This window comes from Myiozetetes cayanensis, unplaced genomic scaffold (genome assembly GCF_022539395.1).
Source record: "Myiozetetes cayanensis isolate MyiCay16 unplaced genomic scaffold, myiCay2020 scf27, whole genome shotgun sequence".
Lineage (NCBI taxonomy): Eukaryota > Metazoa > Chordata > Aves > Passeriformes > Tyrannidae > Myiozetetes > Myiozetetes cayanensis.
Window position 1 is genome coordinate 3,577,850 of NW_026087488.1, and position 20,810 is coordinate 3,598,659.

General features: G+C 48.9%; 1 protein-coding gene across 5 annotated transcripts; it reads right to left on the bottom strand.

Annotated features, from left to right (window-relative positions):
• Positions 1-6,865: 6,865 nt before the first annotated feature.
• On the bottom strand, positions 6,866-18,826 carry LOC126643563 (transient receptor potential cation channel subfamily V member 2-like). Of its 5 annotated transcripts, XM_050322009.1 has the most exons (17): positions 17,662-17,992; positions 16,892-17,009; positions 15,680-15,975; positions 14,892-15,025; positions 14,445-14,597; positions 13,643-13,783; positions 12,856-13,154; positions 12,264-12,440; positions 11,689-11,847; positions 11,459-11,554; positions 10,866-10,936; positions 10,026-10,191; positions 9,211-9,277; positions 8,816-9,123; positions 8,349-8,467; positions 7,786-7,880; positions 6,866-7,133 (listed from the first exon to the last, which is right to left on the bottom strand). In XM_050322009.1, exons 3-17 carry the CDS (start codon positions 15,916-15,918, stop codon positions 7,012-7,014), a joined length of 2,346 nt encoding a protein of 781 aa, XP_050177966.1. In that variant the 5' UTR covers positions 15,919-15,975; positions 16,892-17,009; positions 17,662-17,992; the 3' UTR covers positions 6,866-7,011. The 5 variants fall into 5 exon arrangements, with proteins under 5 accessions (XP_050177966.1, XP_050177965.1, XP_050177963.1 ...); XM_050322008.1 differs by lacking the exon at positions 17,662-17,992 and adding an exon at positions 18,785-18,826 and having other exon boundaries at positions 8,816-9,277; XM_050322006.1 differs by having other exon boundaries at positions 8,816-9,277; positions 17,662-17,994.
• Between the last annotated feature and the right edge of the window lie 1,984 nt (positions 18,827-20,810).

Here is a 20,810-nt window from a genome sequence, read left to right on the forward strand (position 1 = left end):
CCAGTTTTCACCTCGTTGAGGCACTGAAGCAAAGCTGAGATTGTACCAAAACAGAGTTTGGCTGGAACAAGGCTGTTATTTTGGAAAATCAGGATCCTCTCAGGGCTGAATCTCCTGCTGGTGGGACTGGACAGCTGCTCTCAAGCTGGGCAGGGAATTACTGATAAGGAACAGAATCAAAGATAAATTTTGGAACTCAGACATTGAAATGCTTTCAGGCAGCCTGGCAGCAAGAACAAGAATTGCTCAGTGTTTCCATGGTTTGTCACCTGGACCAGGCTGGCCTATTTACAGCAATCCCAGATTCTGCTGGGAACGTTCAGAACACACAAAATCCCAAGAGCCTGGAGGCACAGACAGCCAAAATACACCAGTGTGGGCAGAGCTTCGGCATCAAACCCCATGTTTATGTTTCCATTAGATAAACACATTATCCAGCAGTTCCAGCTCTCTCCTCATCTGGAATTTTGTTTTCAGATACGAAATGCAAGAAGAAAATCAAATCCATCTGCCCCTGTCTCAGCCTTTGGGAGCTGCTCAGGTCCCTCAGCTGCCTGACCAGGTGTGTGACTGAAAAGGAGGGACAGGATGTAAATAAACTATTTTTGGCCTAAATGACCTAAATTATCAGTGCTGAATTGCAGGCAGACCTAGATCTGTGTTAATGCCTTTATGTTCACTGTCTCATACTTGCTCGAAGCTTTGGACATACAGAGGCAAAAGCCTTTGCAACCTGAACTAAAGGGTTTATATTTTATATCATTTCTAGCACTGGGAAAGGTTTTTTTTTATGTCCCTCTGATGCTGAATTAAAAATAGAATAATGACACACTGCTTGGAACACAGATTCTATATTTGTCTTTGAAGCATTTCCCCAGCACACCAAAAAATAACATTTATTACCTACCAGAGCACGGTCACGTTCTCCAGAGATCCTGCTGCCCTGTCTTGGACACCATCAGTAGGGAAATCAAAGCCACCATCACCAATGGATTGTCCAAAACACTGGAGTCCTGAAGAAATTCCAGAGGCTTTTACTCTCTAAAACAGGGGGGAAAACATCAACAAATAGAAGTCAGGATCTCTCCCCTGCCCTAAGGAAAATACACTTCTCTGTAGGGGTGATTTTGTAACACCCCTGAGATGCAAAATACTGACTCTTAACATCCTGTCATGGAAAAGGCTGTTCTGGAGCAGCAGCTGAAGCTCCTTTGCCTCACCAGACAGGTGAATAATTAGGAGTTAAGGAGCAGCTCCTGCAGAAACCTGTGGAGTGACACAAACCATCTGCAAATGTGTCACCCCAATGACACCAGCCTCTTGCTACAAAAAACACCAGCTTTTCCCTCTCGAGGTGCACTGCAGCCAGTTCCCACCAGCACACCTACCTGGGGAGCAGAGCCCTTGAAATTCTCTTTATCACCATTAAAGGTGGAAGTGCTGCTGAAAGAGGAATGGTTTGAAAGCTGATCTACAAGGGGGGTACAGCTGCAGTATCCTCATATCCATCCCCACTGGTGTCAACCCAAACCTTGCCAAGGCACAGGTCACCTGCACATTGAAATGGCCTTTCAAGGTGAGAGAATGAGTCTGGAAAACACTGGAGACAGAAATCCTTTTACAGCAAATGTAGCATAACTCTTACACTGGAAAAAACCCCATAAAATACAAAACAAATCTTACTGCACAGTCTTTTCTTAAATCAGCAGCAGCTGAGGGGATCCCCAGCCTGTTCCACACTGAAACCAACCCCTGTCCTCACCCTGTGACAGGAATGAACCACGAGAGGGTGCACGTTGTTTGAATCCTGACGTGCCCAGGCTGGGTTTCTTCCAACCATCCTGTGTGTGCACAGCCTTGCAGTGCACCCAGGAGGGTTCCCCCGGTCTGCTGCTGAAGTTCACTTCTCATTCCAAATGACACAATGAACTTCCACCCTGGGTGCTGTGTAACAGGTCCTGCAGCCAGGGCCACACACAACACTTGTTTTCTGCATGTCCCGGGAAGGAAAGTCCCAGCAGCTCCCCTTGCTCACGTGTGTAGCACTAAAGACTTTGTCTGTGTCCAGGAAAAAACCCGGATTTTCCCACTCTGGGGTAAGAGCACACCTTAAGTCCCGCACAGTTTTATTTCTTGCACTGAATAATGTCATTTTTGTGTTTCTCTTTTATTTCCCAGTGCCTCAGGCGGCAGCTCTGGCTGCAGCCCTCAGTCCTCTACCATACAGGGAGAGCACGGCCGGCGGGAGCACGAGGCAGGAATGTTTTATTTGTCACTGCTCAGGCACGGCTGGAAAATCCCCAACATGGAGTGTTTACGCTACCAGTGTTTTCACCTCTGTCTCCAGGCGATGGACGTAAACCCTTCCTCCTTCCCCCCCATCCAGCGGAGCTCCAGCAAGGACAGGATCTGTCACCCCATCGTGGCTCACATCAAGTGGGCAGAGCTCAGACCCTAAATAAGATCCAACCTGTGCTCCAGAGAAAGGCAAGCAGCCCTTTCCCTGGAATTCTCTATATATAGCTCTGTAGGATTGGTGTCCTTTGCAGCAGAGTAAGGCAATTTTTAGAACAAAACATCGCATATCTACTTATATGTGGATCGTTTCCTATTATTTATTTTATTACAGCCATCCTCAGGGACAGATCCTGCAACCAGTTCAGCAGCAACAAAACCATCATTCAACTGTTTGACAGCGGGGAAAGAACAACAAAACTGAGGACCTCCCTCCTACAAACCATGAGAACAGGACACAAACACAGCACACCCCAGGCAGAGACATTTTTTCCCCAGTCTTATCCCAAATTTCATGATTCCTTCAGGTACTTGCTGCAGGCTGGAAGGGATGAGCAGAGGTCATTGCCTGTGGCACTGCCAAGCAGGTTGGCACAGGGCAGTGTTACCTGGGTCACAACTCCTGCAGCCTCTGCTGGACTCTGGAGCGCTTCCACAGCTCCTGCAGGAACTGCAGACACTCCAGGGGCCTGCCCAGCACCAGAGCAGCAGCTGCAGCCCCTGCAGGAGGTTTTTTTGCGGTGCTGGATCAGCGCTGTCCTTGCAGCCAAAGCTGCTGAATGGTCCCCAGGCCTCTCAGCAGCCACTGCTTTCCCCTCCTGACCAGGGCAGGGATCATTCTGGTCCTGGATGGACCCAGGTTTTGTGCCAGAGGGCTCCAAAAGAGCGGAATTATTTTATTTGCAACAGGACTGAGTGCCTGACTTGTGAGTTGGGGATGTGAACACCAGCAAAACCAAAGCTGCCAACTGCAGGTGGATCTTCCTCCCAGTGGAACAGAGACGTGGTTCTCTTTACCCAGACAGCCTGAATTTTCCAACAATTCTCAGAAAAGGGTGCAACAAACCACATGGACACTTTTTAGCTACCTCCAGCTCTCATCTTAAAGGATTCCTCCCCATATCACCATTTGACAACCATCCTCCCAGTCCAGAAATGCTGCAGCACTCCACATCTCACAAATCTAAACTGGAAAAAAAAGATTATGTTAAAAGAGGAAGCAAAAAACCACCCTTTGCACTCAGATTTAGTAACAGTTCTGTGCCAGCCACAGTCACGTCTTCCTGAGCCTTTGCCTGGTCCTGCCAGGCCCCACTTTTTTTTTTTTTTTGTGCTGCTGAAGCAGATGTGAGGTTGCAAAGAGGAAGTTTTCTTTTAAAATGTCTTTTCTCCCCCACTCCTCCCCACCCCCCATCCCCAACTTTATTTTTGTTTTACTCCCAGAGCAACAAATGAAGTTTCTTAAAGACCAAAAGCGAGAGGCAGCCCCAGGAACAGCCCAGCTGCAGAAATGCCCCAGCTGCAGCCCTTCAGAGCCCGTGCAGCTCGTGGGACTCGCAGAAAGCATCTGCTCTTCGTCGGGGCCCTTGGGCTGTCACATTTCAAAGGCTCCCTCTGCGAGCTCCAGAGGCAATGGAAAGTATGTTCAGCTGCAAGTGGGGTCAGGAAGAGATGAAGAGAGAGGGGAATCAACTCAGCCACGGATACACCTCCCCTTGCTGGCTCCGGCTTCAGAGCAGGCGTTGGAAAAACGGGGAGGGGAAAAAAATCCGATGGCGAAATAAAATGTGCAAAACATCTGAGGAGCAGGAAAGCCTTGGTTCCACCTCTGCCCCTGAGGAAAACGGTCTGGTGGGGGATTAGGAGCCACACAAACCAGATATGAGGTTTCTTTGAGGAAAATGGCACGGATAAGCTGCGGGATAGATCACTGTGAGGTGGAAGCACTTGGAGCCCTCTGGAGAAGGCACAGGGAGCAGTGGGCAGTTAAAGTTTGGAAAGTTTGGAAGTGGAAAGTTTGGAAGCCCAAGGCCCACATTCCCATCCCACCCTGCCAGGAGCCAAGCAGCTCTGACCAAGGCACACAGGAGAGGGTTGGAGAATCCCTGATCCCGTGTGGAAAGCACTGGGAGCTGCTGGTGCCTCTTCTTCATGGCGTGGCTGGGCCTCCAGAGTCTCTGGCTCATGCACACAGGGCAGACAGAGGAGAGAAACTGCAGCTGTTCCTTCACTGATGTCTGTGAAAGGTTCCTGCTTTGGCAGAGCCCTGCAAACCCTCCCCATCTGCCCAGGAAGGGGTTCACGTGCAGGTGGGTTCACCTGTCACAAGAGGTAGAAAGGAGAGGACAGTCATTTACATGACATGTAAATGACTGAAGTGTTTCCTGACAAAATATTATGATCTATTAAGGGTCCCAAAATCCTTCTGGGCCTTCAGAGCTACGAGCCAGCTTGTAAGTCCTTCCTGTAGGCATCCCACAAAACAAATCCCAGCCAGCCTTCCTGTCTGCAACGGGACCAGACAGGGAAGTGGTTCAGTGGTGGAACCAAAGGGGAGCCTTGTGCACTGGGAGGCTACTGATGACAATCTCCACAGTGCTGACTCATCCTCACTGCAGAGAGGTGGCAGCTCCTCAGAAATCCCCTTTTTTCTGTAGCTCATCAAAGAGCTGGGCAACAGCCTCCCACCAGCTGGACGTGCCTGTCCCTGCCCAGCATCCTCCATCCAGGAGCTGGGGGAGCCTGGCACTGCTGGGCTGAGCTGGCACTGCTGGGCTGAGCTGGGGCTGGGGGAGCACAGGGAATGCCAGGCCCTGTTTCACAGCAGAACATTTCTCATGCAGGTCAAAAGATAAATGAGTGCTGCAAGCTCAGGGAAGGGATTTAAAGAGAAGGAGGCTGAGGGAATGGTTGAAGGGGCAGGTTGTGTTGGAAGGAAGCTGTCACAGCCCACAGCTTTCCAAAACTACCAGGAAGCAAGATTTCTCTTTTGTTATTTATCAGGACTCCAGGCAGGGATGGCAGATCTGATCCTGCATTCTCTGAGATTCTCAAAGAGTCCCCACCACAGCAGAGCACCAGGCACAGCAATAGATTTATCATATGCCAGATGATCCTTTTGTACAGTGTGAGCACCTTGCCAAATCTTGGGAACACTTAGGACAAAGCCATAGATGGGAAAAGCAGCTGAAGGCTTCACAAAGCAAGAAAACAAGAGAAGCTGGAGAGAGAAAAGTCATTTAGCACTCAGAGCCCCAGTGGGGTGAAGCTGCAGGGGAGTTGCCCAGCACGGGGGAAGAGCCCATTTTGTTGCAGGGAGGGAGTTTTAAAGCAATGCCAGTCCCCTGCAGGCAGTGAGGATTAGGGTGGTTGTCTCCAGAAGACAAACCTCCAAGCCTCACTCAGAGTAGAAGGGAGACAGAGATCTCCAGTTTGCACAGTTTATCTTGCTGAAGGGAAGGCCAACACTCAGAGCCTGCAGCTTTCCTGGGGATATCACCGTTCCCTGTGTGAAAGGGGCATCCAGTGCAGCATCAGCTGCTCAACGCTCAGATGGGGCTGCACAAACTGACAGGAGGTGGTGAAAACCAATTTAACTGGCACAGCAGCGAGGGCAGCACAGCACTGGGGGAAATGTCATCAGGAATTAGATAAGGCCACTGATCACCCCTTCTCCTGCTTTTTGAGAAAGACTGAAACGCTAAAAATATGTCCAAGGATGGATATTTTCAATGAAGCAAACTTGCTATATTGACAGTTTACAGAAATGTTACATGTTATTATTTTTAAATATAGTGAAAAGTGAGACAGCTCATTTTTATCTCTTTTCCACAGAGTTCAGGCTGCCCCTCCTGCCTGGGGCTGGGTGCACGTCACAAAAAGGAACGAGGTCCTTGCAAACGTTTGCAGCAAGACAGGATGTCAAGGCTGCCAGAACTGACAGGAAACATCAACCACACAGTAAGTTTTGGCCCATCAGTCTCTCAGAGCCACGAGCAGGATCCTGCTGCTGTTTATTACAGACACAGAGCAACCTGTGAGAGACAGATGCCTCCGAAATTCCCCGGGTGAACTCACAGGTCTGAGAAATCCACATCACTTCATGTGCTTTCAAGCAAACATGCACATCGTGCAGAGAATTTCATTCCAACACTGTAAAATGGGGATGCTGATGTGGACTGACCAAAGGAGCACTGCAGGTGCTGACACAGACACTCAGAGCAGCTCTTGCTGACTGCACACTGAGTATTTGTCCACTCGTGCCTTGCACCCACAGCGCTTTGCACAGAGGCCAACTCCATCCTGAGCAAGTTTTTTATGACTCTACAGCATTTTTTATTTCAAAGCACTTGAGTGCAGTCTCTTGTGACCAAAGAATAAGTTGACCCACTCTTTTCTAGGTCACTCCATCAGCATTATTCCTGTACAGCTCAGGGAGCGCTGCCTTCCCAGAGACCGCTCCCCGCTGCCCCAGGAGTCGCTCTTGGATCTTTAGACATAGTAGTAAGAAAGTGTCAGGCAGAGAAAGTTGAGTAAAAATAGTTTCTTCAAAGGAAATTAATGATTAAAGTGCATAAAAGTACTTAAAGCCACAGGCTGAACCACAGTCCTTGACAAAATGCACTTTAATGCTGATAATGCCTTCAGTTCTTCCAACTGCTACAGGGAGAACTACTCCTTTGGAGATGGGAGCAAGGTTGCAACTCAGAAAACCTGTTAAAGATCTCTGGTTTGTCCCTGCAGAGGCATCATCTCTGTTGCTGATGGCTGGGGCTGCAGGGGGGACTGCTCCTCTGATCTTGGAGGTTTCTGTGCTGGCCGTTTCCATGATCTTGTCTCTGCAGCAGGAGACACAGGGACGGCCCTTCATCAGCAGGAAGCTGACAAAGGGACCCAGTTTAGAAGGGGGCAGGTTTAGGGAACACCCAGCACACACCAGGTAATGTTTCAACCCCCCCCAGTCCTAGAAAACTGGCATGCAGGAAGGACCTGCACTGCAAGAGTGGGAGGTTGGGTTCAAATCCAAGCTCTGCCAGGCTGAACAAAATATTTCCAGAGAAAGTAACAGCTCTCTGTTTGCCACAGAGTGGCATTCCCAGAATGATCTCAGGCAGAATTTGGCCGAGTTGTCAGTGGTAATGCCCAGACTCATGCCCCAAAAGCCCTGTGATTTTAACTCTTGCAGTATGAGTGAGCCTAAATTTTACCACTTCTATAAAAAAAGCAGTGTTTCCTGCCCATTTCTACCAGAGGGAAGTAGGAATGGCATCTCCTTTATGCTCACTGTTTGTTCCCAAACCCTGACCTGATCCATACCCACAGTAAATCTTTATTTTCTCAGCTCACAGGTGATGCTGTGAGAAAGCAATTTCATAAGCCAGTTGGCCAGTCTAAAACCTCTATTACTGAAGACATAAAAACTTGCCAAGAGCAGTTGCTGAGCAGGAAGCTAAAAGGATACTGAAGACCTTTCTTCATGATTTAATTTACCTTCTGGATTTATTTCTGAATCACTGGTGTTTCCAGGGTCTTCCTTCAGAACTCCCACATCCTTTGCCCAATCTGCCCATTTAATTTCCTCTACTCTGGAGAGACAAAATGCAGCAGGCACTGACGAATGGAGCACAGCATTTCAACCCAGATCTCACCGTTCCAACCCAGCCTCCCAACCCAGCTCATCCTGCTGTACACAATCCTAGGTTTGGCTGCAGCAACAACACCTTACAGAGCTTTTCTTTGAGTAGATCTTCTGCAGCCTAAGCTCCATGAAGTAAAATATCTTCTCCCCCTGCACGTGGTTTGTTGTTTGTTTTAAAATACTCCTGTTCCTCCAGTTCAGGTTCTCTTAATACAAAGGTGACAATGCTGGCAGCTCTTTTAGCTCTCAGATTTCTAGCCTGGCAGTCACCAACCAATTTGCATGTACCCAGGAATATGTGATTGAGCCACTGCTGAGTCAGTGCTGAAATTCCCTGTGGCTGTTCAGGGTTACCAGGCTGTGAACCACGGGATCCCACTGCTAGGCTGGAGTGTGAAGGATGTATCTGTCTTACCTGAAACACCACCTCTCATCTTTCTTATTGAGCCCCACTGACATGAAGCAGCCAGATCTCCTCTTCCCACCCTGGCGCCACAGCCAGGCCTTCTCTATTTCTAGAATAGCAATAGCCCTCTGCAAGAAGAAATCCATGTCAGAGAGAAATCAGGGCATTTACAGAGCCCAGCCCTTCTTTTCCATTAGATCTTCCCCAATAAGCAACTACTTTGACTTTGAGAATCACTTTGGAACCCAGTCCCCAAGTGCTCCTTCGCTCAGTGGTCCCACTCAGTCACTCCCTCAAGTTCCTCATGCACGTGGATCATGCACAGAGCAAGAGCTGTAAATACATCTAAAAACGATGTCAGGGTGTACCCCCAGAGTGACAAATTTTTAGGAAAGACTCATGTAAAGGTTTAGGACAAAAAGACAGGCACTGCCATCTCTGATGCGGTGAGAATCGAGCAGAGCTTTGGGCCTCACCTGCAGCTTCCAGACGCTCTTGCTGTACCCAGAAATGTCCGTGACCGTCTCGCTCATGAGGGCGATCAGCATGTTGAGCAGCAGGATGTAAGTGAGGATCACAAAGAGCAGCAGCAGGAGCATGACAAAATATCTGAACCTGGCGTGTTCCTGGAAATCCAGGTCGCCCATCCCGATGGTGATCTTGAAGAGCTCCAGGGAGACGCTGAGCAGCCCCCCGTACATGGCGTGGCTCCCACTGCTCTCCAGGTGAGCCAGGGACTTGTTGTGGGACACCGAGGGAGCGTCGCCCATCAGAGTAACCAGAGCTGGGAGGAAAACACAATTGAGGTTCTCCTCAGAAAAACCCACTTCTTGCAGCCCAGCCTGCAACGCGACGCCGAGCCAGGGCTCACCTGCAGCGAAGCCGAAGAGGAAGATCATGTACACCAAGAGGAAACGCAGCAGGTCCCTCATGATGGTCTGAAACACAAATCAGGAGGAAGTGCTGATCTTCATCTTGCATGAAATCACCAGGATGATCCCCTCTTCTCGCCCATCATAACCAACCCCCAGCAGCAACGCTGAAAGCAAGTTGGAAAGCGCTTCTATCCAGTTAAAGACACTACTCACATGTGTTAAAGTAGTTCCTTGGTTAAGTAACATCCCTGGTAGCTTAATCTGACAGTACTGTATGCACTTATCTATTGTTATGTTTGTATGAATAAGTTCTTTGAAACAAATCAACATCCTGGCAGTTCCCCAGTACGGTTGTTTCCAAACTGTTGCAGCACACACATCCCCCTCTTTCCCACCTCCACTGGGTTTGCACAAGCAGTGATCAGAATTCTCCCCTGGCACCTCATTTCGCCTCTGCTCTGCTTTTCTAGTCCTTGACTCCCTGTAGACCTGGAAACACTTCCCAGGCCAAGCCTAACAGTTCCAGGGAACTCACACTGGTTTTCCCTGCTAGTTTTGAGCTGTTTGGTGACAAACAGGTGTCAGCTGCTGTCACCTGCTCTGCTCAGTGGGAGCACACTCGTGGTTTACTGCAGCTGTACTTGCAGACACTGATCCAATCTCCTGCAGTGCCTGTGCTTCCAGAGCCAGGACATCAACTCCATTTATGGCTGTCATGGTGCTGAGAGAAGGAGAGCAATCACAGGACTCCCATGAGCTGCTCACACCCAAAAGTTTTTCATGCAGAGCTTTCCCCCCTCCCAGCACTGACCTTCTGTATCATGACACTGTAGATCCCAGTGCGCTGGAAGCCCCGGGTGTAATACAGGGTGTTCACCCACCCCAGGAGCAGGGAGAACACCATCACTGCCACGTAGTTTTCCGAGCTGGCACCATACAGGACTGCTGACAGCAGCAAAGAGAACGCCTGGATGAAGCTGGAGACAAACAGAGCGACACAGTGACTCACCTCAGCTGGTCTGATCTCCTCCCGTTGCAGATCTGCTCTGCTTTTCAATGAAAAGCAAAATTTAGGAGGCTACAAGGAGTATATGAATGGCAGACAATCAGAGTTTATGTAGAATCAGGGGATGGTTTGGGTTGGAAGGGACTTTAAGGATCATTTAGTTCCAGACCTACAAATTGCTGCAGTTTTGTTCTCCCAGTGTGGGAGCTCTGAACTGCTTGGTGTAACTCATAACATATTAAATAGAAAAAAAAAGGTGACACTTAGAACACAGGCCCACATCCATCCAGCCACACACGCACATTGATGCACATTCCTCCTCAGAAAACTTGGAAGTTCTTTTCCTTTCAACCAATTCTGAGCCACAGTGACAGTGTGATTGAGACCTTGAGCTCTGTTTCTAACAAATATTTGTGTTCTTAACTGTGGAGTAATTGAGGGTCTGACCTTCACAGACAGACCCTGCCCAGGAAAGTCCATCACAACAGAGGGTTAGGACAAGAGGCAGAAGTGAGCAGGGATGGGAAGAGGCAGTGGCAGAGGATCAATGTTTCCTGCTCACCACCTCTCTAGCAATGTCAGACACACCCAGCAGGGAACCAATTTCACCAAACTTTCCCTGTGCCAAACCCCTCAGGGCCGTACATCAGGATCTCGATGCAGCTGTCAGAACACATGGTCTTCAGGGACTGGCGTCTCCTCCTCAGGTACAGACTCTGGGAGAGAAAAATCAATGGGAGCCATTCACCAAGAGCAGGGCAGGTTAGAGAGGGATCACACACAGCCTGTGGCTCGGGGCAAAGCTTTGCTCCACGAGCTCCTCCTCGTGCTTTCATCTTCAAGACCCCAGATTGCACTTAGTCATGCTTCTAAGATGAAAAAAGGCCTTATTTATAAAGGGCAAGGATAAACAAGGGCTGAATCACGGCTCAGCCCCATGGCCTTATTAAATAGACTGCATTAAATGCCAGGGATGCATTTTAATACCGTAAATCATGCAAGTCTCTCAGAATTATTTGCTGTTGTGAAGCTCTTGCCCAGCAACCCTGCTTGTGCCACCCCTGTCACTGCTGGATCCCACTGACATTGCATGTCCCAGAGCAGCATTCCCTCCTGCCTTCCACTCCTGCACATCCTGATGTCAGGAGAGCTGAATCTGCTGCTTCTGTGTCAGTGATAGTTCCCTTTTTTTTTTTTTTTGCTTTCTTACAATGAAACTAGGCCAGAGACCTCCATACCTGAGCAAAGATCAGATAAATGCCTCCTAACAAGATAATGATCAGTCCAGACACCCACAGGAAGCCTCCAGCCGTGAATTCCACTGGAAATGAAGGCTGCAAGATAAAAACAAAAGCACCCAAGCCTGTGAAGACGGGCAGAGGCAGTGATGACAACCACACACAACCTTTTAAACTCTGCTCCATCCATCCATCCATCCAGGCCTTTCCAGATAAAAGACTGGACCCACCTTTACCCGCAAGGGCTGATAGTAGGCGATGGCTGTAAAGATGATCATGAACGACAAGTACGAGGCAAAACTGAAGTAGAACCTCTTGGAAGCAAAAGTTTCCCACTTTTGCTGGAGCAGTTTGTTCAGTGGCTCCAAAACCACCATCTTGTACCGGTTCTGTGGGAAAACAAACAAGCAAAAATGGACCTGTGTGTCAACAGGGGTGAAAACTCAGCAGAGGATTGTCTTTTTGGGTGTTGGAGCTCAGTGGCTCCAGCTGGGGAATCATTAAGGGTTCATTCAGTCAGGCCTTGCAGTATGAAAGAAATCAACAATCCCATAAGAAGTTACTTCTGCTTGGCTTCGTCAAGGTATTCGGACACACCCAGACTTAGGATCAAAAATTTGTCTGGAATTATAGGTGATCAGAGGCAGGCCAAGCAGACTGCAAATAGTAAAATCTGCAATTTCTTTTTCAGAAAAACGATCATCTGAAACACGGGATTAACTCAAAGGGATTTGCGTGACTGCACAGCAACGCTGTGGAAGGACAGGAGAAGGTGCTGCTGTGGGGCTTTCCGTGAGGCCCTCACCGGGGTGTCGCTGCTGTAGGCCAGGATCTCCAGCACAGAGTTCTCCTCGAAGCTGTCCAAGGAGGACAGGTCATAGAGGGACACGTGGATGGGGCCGTAGGTCCACTCGGTGAACTTGCGGGACAGGTGCCGGTACACGGGGTCCTTGATCTCCCTCTGGATGATGTGCCTGAAGATCTGAGACAAGCCAGGGGCACAGAAGAACATGCATGTGGTGAAGGTGCAGAAGGACAGAGCTGTACCCAAAGCACCCTCCCCAGCAGCACACCTGGATTTGTGCCCTACACGCCTGGACTCACCAAACACCAGGGTTTGGTGAAAGCAGGCAGTGTATCTGCAGTGTATCTTGGATCTGCTCTGCCAGGAGCAGAACCAGACTCGGTCCAGACCAGCTGTCCTGGGTGGGACAGAGAGCAGCAGCCAGCTGAGGCTCTGCAGGACACTCACTGACTTGGAGGTGACCTCCTGTCAGCAGCGTTACCACGGGTTGGGTGCAAGATGCTCCTCCCTCAAACCCCACTGCTCTGAGGGTGCAGGTCACACTCTCCCTCGTTCCTCATCAACCCCAGGGATTCCCTCTGGTTGTCTTTACCTCCACTTTGCCTGTCTTGGCTGCGAGCTGCAGAGGGTTCAATCCATCATAATTCACTATCTCCTCCAGTTTACACGTTGGGTCGAGCTTCACACCTGCCTTCAGGATCTCAACGTATGTTGTGCTCACAAACTTGGTGTTCTCCTCAGTGTCATCTGCAATCATCACCAGGGCATGCAGGACTGTGTTGCCCTGCGTGTCCTGCTCCTGAAGCCTGGCTTTCTGGTGGGGATTGTTTAGAAGATAGTCCACCACGTCAAGCTGGTTGGTACAAGCAGCCAAGGAGAGGGGAAGTTCACCTGAAGAGATCAGGACACATTATTTGGAGGGGAAGCAGGAAAAGGGGTAAAAGGGAATTAAATAAAGAAATAAATAAAAAGCAATTCTAGGAAAACATATTTAGCCTAGAGTGTTATCACTGGAACACAGAACAAGTTCTTTCTCAGTGTCTCTAGATTCAGAAAGTGTTTGGCAGTAAACAATTACTCTTTATTTCTGGGGGCAGCTGAAACACTTTCCCAGACCTCTAATTTGGCCAACCAAACCAAGTGTTGGTCTCTATCTGAAGCCCCTCAGAGGGGATTAAATACATAAACCCAAAGATGATGGTAAATACTAATTGGACACCCCAGATGTGAAAGGATCATTCAAGTAAGTCAAGGGCTTGATTAAAGGACATTGGAGATGACAACTTGATGCACAGATAGGCAAACCCAACTAGAATTAGAGATGTCACATTTGGTATGGCAATAAAAAAAGGGAAGGAACATGTTCCACACTGACTCACCAAAATAAAAGTAAACTCCTTCTTTCTTCTTCCTGAAGAATTCCCCGTAGGCTCTGGCATGGACATCAGCTCCGTTCTCTACCAGCAGCTTCACCAAAGGGAGGCTCCTTTTCTCTATGGCAATGTGCAGGGCTGTCTGGCCTGAGCAAACAGCAGAACCTGTCACCCCCTGCCCCTCTCAGAGGGGACAGGACAGGGCTCGAGCAAAAGCTGCACGTTCTGCACAGCAACTGCAGCCCCAGAGCTGGGGGCTGGCTCAGGACTTTCAACAACAGTCCTTGGAATGTTGCAGGCACTGAGGCAGAAGACAGGCCTCAAAACTATCTGAAATTCAGCACAAGACCAGGCAATTACTCCTGCCTGGCACTGAGATCCCAAGCAGCCATGAGAGGATTAAGACAACCATACATGTACATGACCGTGCTGCACGTTCGCTATCGAAAGCACAACCCAAGCAGCAGAACTCGTGTGTCAGAATGACACATTATTCCTTCCTCGTTTTCAGGATTGCTTTTTATGCTTTCCCCAGCAAATCCTCTCATTTCTTGGGCTATTAAACGTGTACCATTTCTGGTTTACAGACCAAGACCGAAGTTGGCAGCAGGGTGTAATTCAGGGCCGAAGAAGATGCAGCAGCAGAATCAGAAAAGAAAAGGTGAGTAGGCTGTTACTGTAACTGCACCATCACTCTGGATCTGCAGTGCTGAATAAGCTCCAGTTCCCCTCCTTTCCCCTGTGCCTGCACATCTCACCTGCCTAAGGGGGAAGCTGCTCTGCCACAGCACCACCACCCAAACCTCACCTCTGTAGTAGCAGTCGGAGCACGACACATTGACGAGCGGCCTGGGGTTCTGTGTCTTTTGGTCTATTTCCAGCAAGACTGGGATTGTGTCATTCATTCCATTTTTTAAGTTCAACAGGGCTTTCATTAAGCAGGTTTTCCCAGTCTTTGCATCTGGCAGAAAGAGAGTATTGAAGGGGTTGTGTGTGTACTTTGCACACAGCTGTATTGCTTGATTCAGAACTTAAAACTGTAGGACCAAAGACAATCATTATTTTAAATGTTTTTTATCAGTAGTTTTAGTCTGCAGTAGAGGCAAAAACCTTAAAATATATTTAATTAAGGGCATTCTCCATCTTCAGGTGAACATTAGAAAATAAAAGAATGGGCAGAAGGCTGGAGAAAGCAAATAACTGTGAGCAGATTCCCCTGCTAAGCCTGTTCATGGAATACTGAGCAGCAATCTACCTGTGTATTCGGAATCAGTGAGAAATTTGGAGGTCCTCCTTAAGTACCCCAGCAAACCATCCAGTGCCTCGGGGGTGCCCCTGGTGACAGCGCTGAACAGACGGTCCCTGTCAAAGCGATTTGGGTCCTTCTGGCTGTAGGGAAAAGTGCCAAGTGTTAGGAAGTTCTGGAGAGCAGAGACAGGAATGTGCCACGAGTCCTAGTGGGACAGTGTAAGAAAGGAGGGAGGGAGGAAAATTTGTCAGAAAAAAAAACAAACCCACACAAGTATTTTATTTTTGAGTCGAGGGAAAAATAGAGACTGTTATTTCCCAGAATTCTCTAAAGTGGCTGCTCTTTCCATCAGTTGGAGCTCTTCCCAGATCCAGTCTGATGTGCAACCCTGGCACTCATCCAGAGCTCAAAGAGAAGCCCAAGATAGCTGCAGGACCAGAGTCAGGCCCATCACATGGTGGAAGCACTCTGTGAGCTGGTTCACATCCCTCCCTGGCAAGAACAGCTCAGCTGGACAGAGCTCCACGAGAAGCTGCTCTGACACCCAACGTGGCTTATTAATGTTAGCTCAGATCTACCCAAAATACACCCCAACAGGCGTGCACCTTCCAGGGGCAGCAGCAGAGGCTGAACAGATCTCCTTCCTGCTTTACTGCCCTCCCACCAGATGCCTGTAATATCCCCCCAGGGCCACTTTCAGTTTGGACTTGGTGAAGTCTGTAGGCCCCCATTTAGGGCAGGGATCAGCACAGATCACCCAGATCACCCCCTGCCAACACCCAACAGTTACTCACTTGCTGACGAGTCCTGGCCGATAATTCAGGTTAACCTTGATTTTGGGAGCAAATTCGCTGCTCTCCTTCTGGTAAGGAGTCTCCAGGGGTCGTGTCTCTCCTTTCTTTCCAGGCCCGGATCTTTCCTCCTTTTTCCTGGGGGCAGGTTTATCCTCCTGGGCGCTGTCATCGGTTTCCAACAACCCTATGAACCTGTTCCTCTGGCCTGGGCCCGGCTGCCCGTTGGTGAAGTTATCCATTCCTAGGAGGGATGGTCTTGCAGGTCAACAAAGACGTTCCCTGCTGGGGGACCAAACCTGTGAGGGAGGGGGAGAGTTACCAGTTTGATCACAAACCCAGAATGTGCTCAGTGTGACACAGTTCCCAGTGTCCTACAGTTGACTTTGGGTCCCTTTGGAGAGGGAGATTCAGTAAAACTCTGTGCAGTAGCAGTATTTGAATAAAGGAGCAGTATTTGAATAAAGGATCAGGGTCTTGAACAGAGTTCCACTGGAGAAGTTCAAAGGCAGCTCATGAAATACAGGCTGCAAACTTGTCTGCAGCACATCTGAACCCCCTTTGTGAGATGACCTCACCTGTTGGCAGCAGCACAGGTTCCTTACATAAAAGGCAAGGAAAGTGGCTCTTTAGGAGACCATGATCGTTGTTCTTGTCTCGGGGCAACCGGCACAGCCTGGTCACAGAGTGGCCCAAATGATAAGATTCACTGTAGGCCTTCTTTGGAACAGTGATCAGTCTGTTCATGTCCCCTGTTGGGGAGCACTGCACTGTTTATACAGGGCAAGCACGTGCACAAATTGTGTTCCCCTCATGCAATTCATCCTGGGGCAAAATGAGTGGGGTCATATATAGTAGATATTAGATAGATATTAGACATTTGGAGCTGTTGGCTCTCCATGAGAGCACAGACTCTGAACTCCCAGCTCCACAGCACAGGCAAACACACAGCCCAGCTGCCCTGGGGACACTCCCAGCCCTGGGAGCCTGCACAGAGCACAGCTTGACCCAAACCTGCTGCACAGGGAGCAGCAGTCTCAGCAGAGCACCCAGCCAGCCCCTTCTCTCATCTAATACATCCTGAACCCCTTTCTGACTCTTTTCAGACATCTCATATATCTGAATATAACTCAGACCACACCCAACACACACTGTCTGAAGTCAGAGTGACTGCAGATTCACACCGTTTGTAATTAAACATCCACGACTACCAACCTGCAGCAGAGTGTTTGTTAATAACTCTGTCTCCTTCCCATGCACTCCCTCCAAATGGTTAACAGGTTTTCTCTGAGGAGAAATCTCCCTTGCTGGGACTACAGCCAGACTCCATAGCCTGTACCAGCAAAGAGGTAAATGGACACAGCATAAGCAATTTGGCTTAGATTAGGGTGTGAAAAAACACAGTTCTCAGGCAGAAAACAGCCACAAAGCATCTTTATGCGGCTCACAGCAAGAAATCCAAGGGCTGATTTCAAGACAAACCATTATGATAATTCAGACATTCAGTTTAGTCTGCTCTCTAATGACAAACATTCCTCTGCCCTCACAGGCAAACACCCCAGAATGCTGTTTCAGACTTTTACTTCCTTCCCCAGAGCACTTACTGGTACGTTTGCTGATCCTTCAGAGGGCTATCTGTGCTTCCACAACAGTTTGCTTGTGCTTTGCTGTCTTCCTTTCCCCCAAATCATTTCTCAGCTGCAGTTCCCATCTCTCCACAGCGCTCAGGAGAGTTATTTACTGTCAGCCTTGTCCAGACAGACCGGCTGGTTTAAAAGCAAGAGCAAAATGGTCCTACAAAAAGGACCCTACACCCACTTGGTGCATCCCTGGGAAACACAGGGAGCACTCTCTGCTTGCCAGCTCAGCTTCCACTTCTCCACTCAAGAACTGAGTTATTTATTTCTTTCTGAGACCCCACCAAGCCCTTTTGAGAAGGGCAGCACCAAGCCCTGCTGTCGGAACAGGAAGAGCACAGCACTTACCCCAAACTGTTGCAAGCTCCACCCAAGAACAGATCTGACAAGGAGTCCCAACAGAGCCTTCAGAGGGTAAATAACCTCTCAGCAGAAACCAAGTCCAATACCAACAAGTGTTAATAAGCATGAAAGCAGACCCAAAATTGTTTACATCCATGGGTGAGAGTCCTCCTCTTCTGCAGAGAAGACCATGCTCACATTAGCAGTCTGCTGATGGCACAGCGTTGAACTCCTGGTTGGTGGTGGTCCATGAGAGAATCCAAGGAATAACCACAGAGTCCTGCTATTTACTCAACTGTATGGCTTTTTGCAAAGTGAAGGAGGGCTTGCACAGGAAATGACTAGATGGATTTCTCAGTAAAAGAGAGAGCCAATGAGTGCAGTGCTCTTATATGGGAAAGCTGCCTGGCTATTGCAAATTCAGAATGCTTAACCCCTGCCTGCACACGCAGAGCCAGCGCCTCGTGGCTCCCGAGCACAGCCCTCTCACAGCTCAGGGGACGAGGTGGATTTGCCCCTGACAGTGCCAGAGCCCCTGGTGCAGTTGGGAGGTTTGTCACAGGGTCCCTCAGTCAGCCCCAGGACAAGCACAGAGTGCATGGAGACAGCTGAGCTCAACCGTTCCTGTGGGGAGCCAGATCTGCTCACCCAACCCCACCCACCCCAGTTCCGAGGCAGCATAAACTGTGTGAGTAAATAAGGGGACCAGAATGTGACCCCACACAATCAGCTGCTCATCACGAGCGCAGGGAACTGCACAGAGCAGCCCCTGTTCAGAAACACTCAGGCCACTGGTTACTTAATTTGCCTCTAGTGCCCATTTCTTAATGGGCTGGTTCTCCAAAGGAGTGCAAATCTCGGAGAGGCTTCTCCTGGGAGCACGGTCTGGCCACCCCTACAACTGACTGTCCTTGGGACCCCAAAACTGCTTCACTTACCACTCACAAAACAGGACCCCTGGGAGACAGAGGACACCAACCCACACCACGTGTTTTAGTTCTTTCTCTCCCTCCCCGAACAGCCCCGAGCAGGCAGCAAGATCATTTCCCACAGCACCAGCACGGGATGATACCCAGCACCCGCTGCCTCAACAGCCTTCCCCACAGGGTGCTGCTGCAAGGATTCTCACCTGCACCTCTTGACGCTTTGCAAAGCCATTTATGAGGTCTAGAGCTCAACTAGAGAATCTCATTAACCAACAAAATGGTAAAAAGCTCTTCTAACCCACACCTCGACAGCAGGGGCACGGCCCAGGGGAAACCCCAAGAGTTCACTTAACCACTGGTCCTAAAACGTTGAGAAGGGCTGTCACATCATGACACACTGAACTCTGGCTGGGGCTTCCTTCTTCCAGACCTACCATGAGCCAAATGAGAGCCTAAAGCAACCCCCATCCCACAGGACTGCAGGATGCTGTGACGCTTCCTGGAATGTGGTCGTCACCCACAGAAACATTCCCAGATGGCTTCGACTTTGACTCAGATGCAGCCTGTGAGACGACCTTCCTATAAATACACCCATTAAATGGCAGGGTGCCTTGTCCTCCTCACGGTCTTGCAGGAGATGACAAGCTTGTTTCTCAGATTCCCGTGTTTCAAAATGAAGCTGGTCCAGTGACAACACAAAGCTGCTGCTTCTTTCCATGATGGCTTCTTAATGACTCATTAAGACCCACAGAACAGCCTATAAAGAACAAAGAGATAAATGCAAGGCAAGATCTCATCTCTCTTATCCCTTTCTCATTCTCATTTGCACTGATTCAGCTCAGTTTGCTTTAGTTGTGTTACATCTAATTTACTGTGATATCAGCAGAGGTTCAGGCTCAGGAGCTTAGCTCAGCCTAATGGGTTTAAATCCTCCTGGGCTTCTCCCCCAGCTTTCATTGGAGGCATCCCACCACTGCAGCCAAGGAATGAAATCAGCCCACAAAAGTGCATCTCAGCAGAGTTCTCTCTGCACATCTGGTTTTAATAGAGGAAGGAGAATGTGCAACTTGCTGGGAAAGGAATCGCTGCCAGCTGAGAGGTGACCCCAGCCAGACAGATCCGTGGAGCTGCTGGGAAGCTCAGGAACACTGGGATGTGCACACAGAGGAAACTCTTGGCACTTCCATTTGAGAGAAGGGAGAAGCAAAGCAGAGAGAAATCACAAAATCTGCCCAAATGTGTCCTCAGCAGTGACACATCCGAGGTCGGTGATGGGCTTGTGTCGCTGCTGAGCTGGTGATGATGCTCAGCAAGCATCCTGCCACCAAAATCTAGAATCCTGAGAGCTGTGAGCACTCAGGAGGAGGCCACCTAGAGCAGCATGCAGGGAGAATAAAAGCAGCAACTTCATTTCACCTGTCTGCCAGCCTGAATGTTACTAAAGCAGCACGTGATCCTCTGGCTTTTTGAGGCTTTTATGTGTGGGAGGAAGAAGGAATCCCACAAGTGCTCAGTACTTATTTTACTGATGAAAATGTGCCTGTTGGTGCTGAGTTTCTCCTGACAGGAGAGACGAGTTCTGTGGAAACCTTCAATCTGGGAGGAGAGAAGTCAAACTCTTAAGTGAAATTTTAAGGAACTACCTTATTTTTCATTTAATAATATTATCAATCATATTCATAATTACAGATTATACATGAGGAAGCACAGCAATTCATGGCAGGAAAAGCAATGACTGGAACCTGCTTAAACAGAAGGCAAAAGGAAGCATGAGGAACACACTGTTCCATGGAAGCCAGCTCATTTTCTAAAATGTATATTCTCTGTTCACCTAAGATCCCATTTTGACCAAATACTGGAAAACATAAGTCTTATGATTGTTTTCTGCATGCTGTAAATAGAAATTCAAAGTCACTTAAATGTGTGGCCACTCTCAGGTGTAGCAGCTCAAAATCATCCTCATGGGGGAGGAAACCCTGTAATAACAACAGGCAAGGGTAGAGCATCAAAATTCTCTTAAAAACAACGGGTAGGGCAGCAAAAGCCACGTGGTTAAGGAACAACTGTTTCTTTTAAAGGTGTACTTTCACACCTGGGAAAATGTCAAGCGTTTTTGCAAGGCCTGACCATTTTTTTTCCATGCAACTGTTATGTAAAACCCTCACTGAAGCGATGAACTTTAAGCAGCTTCATTTGTTAGTTACCCAGATGGAATCCTGTACCTCTAGG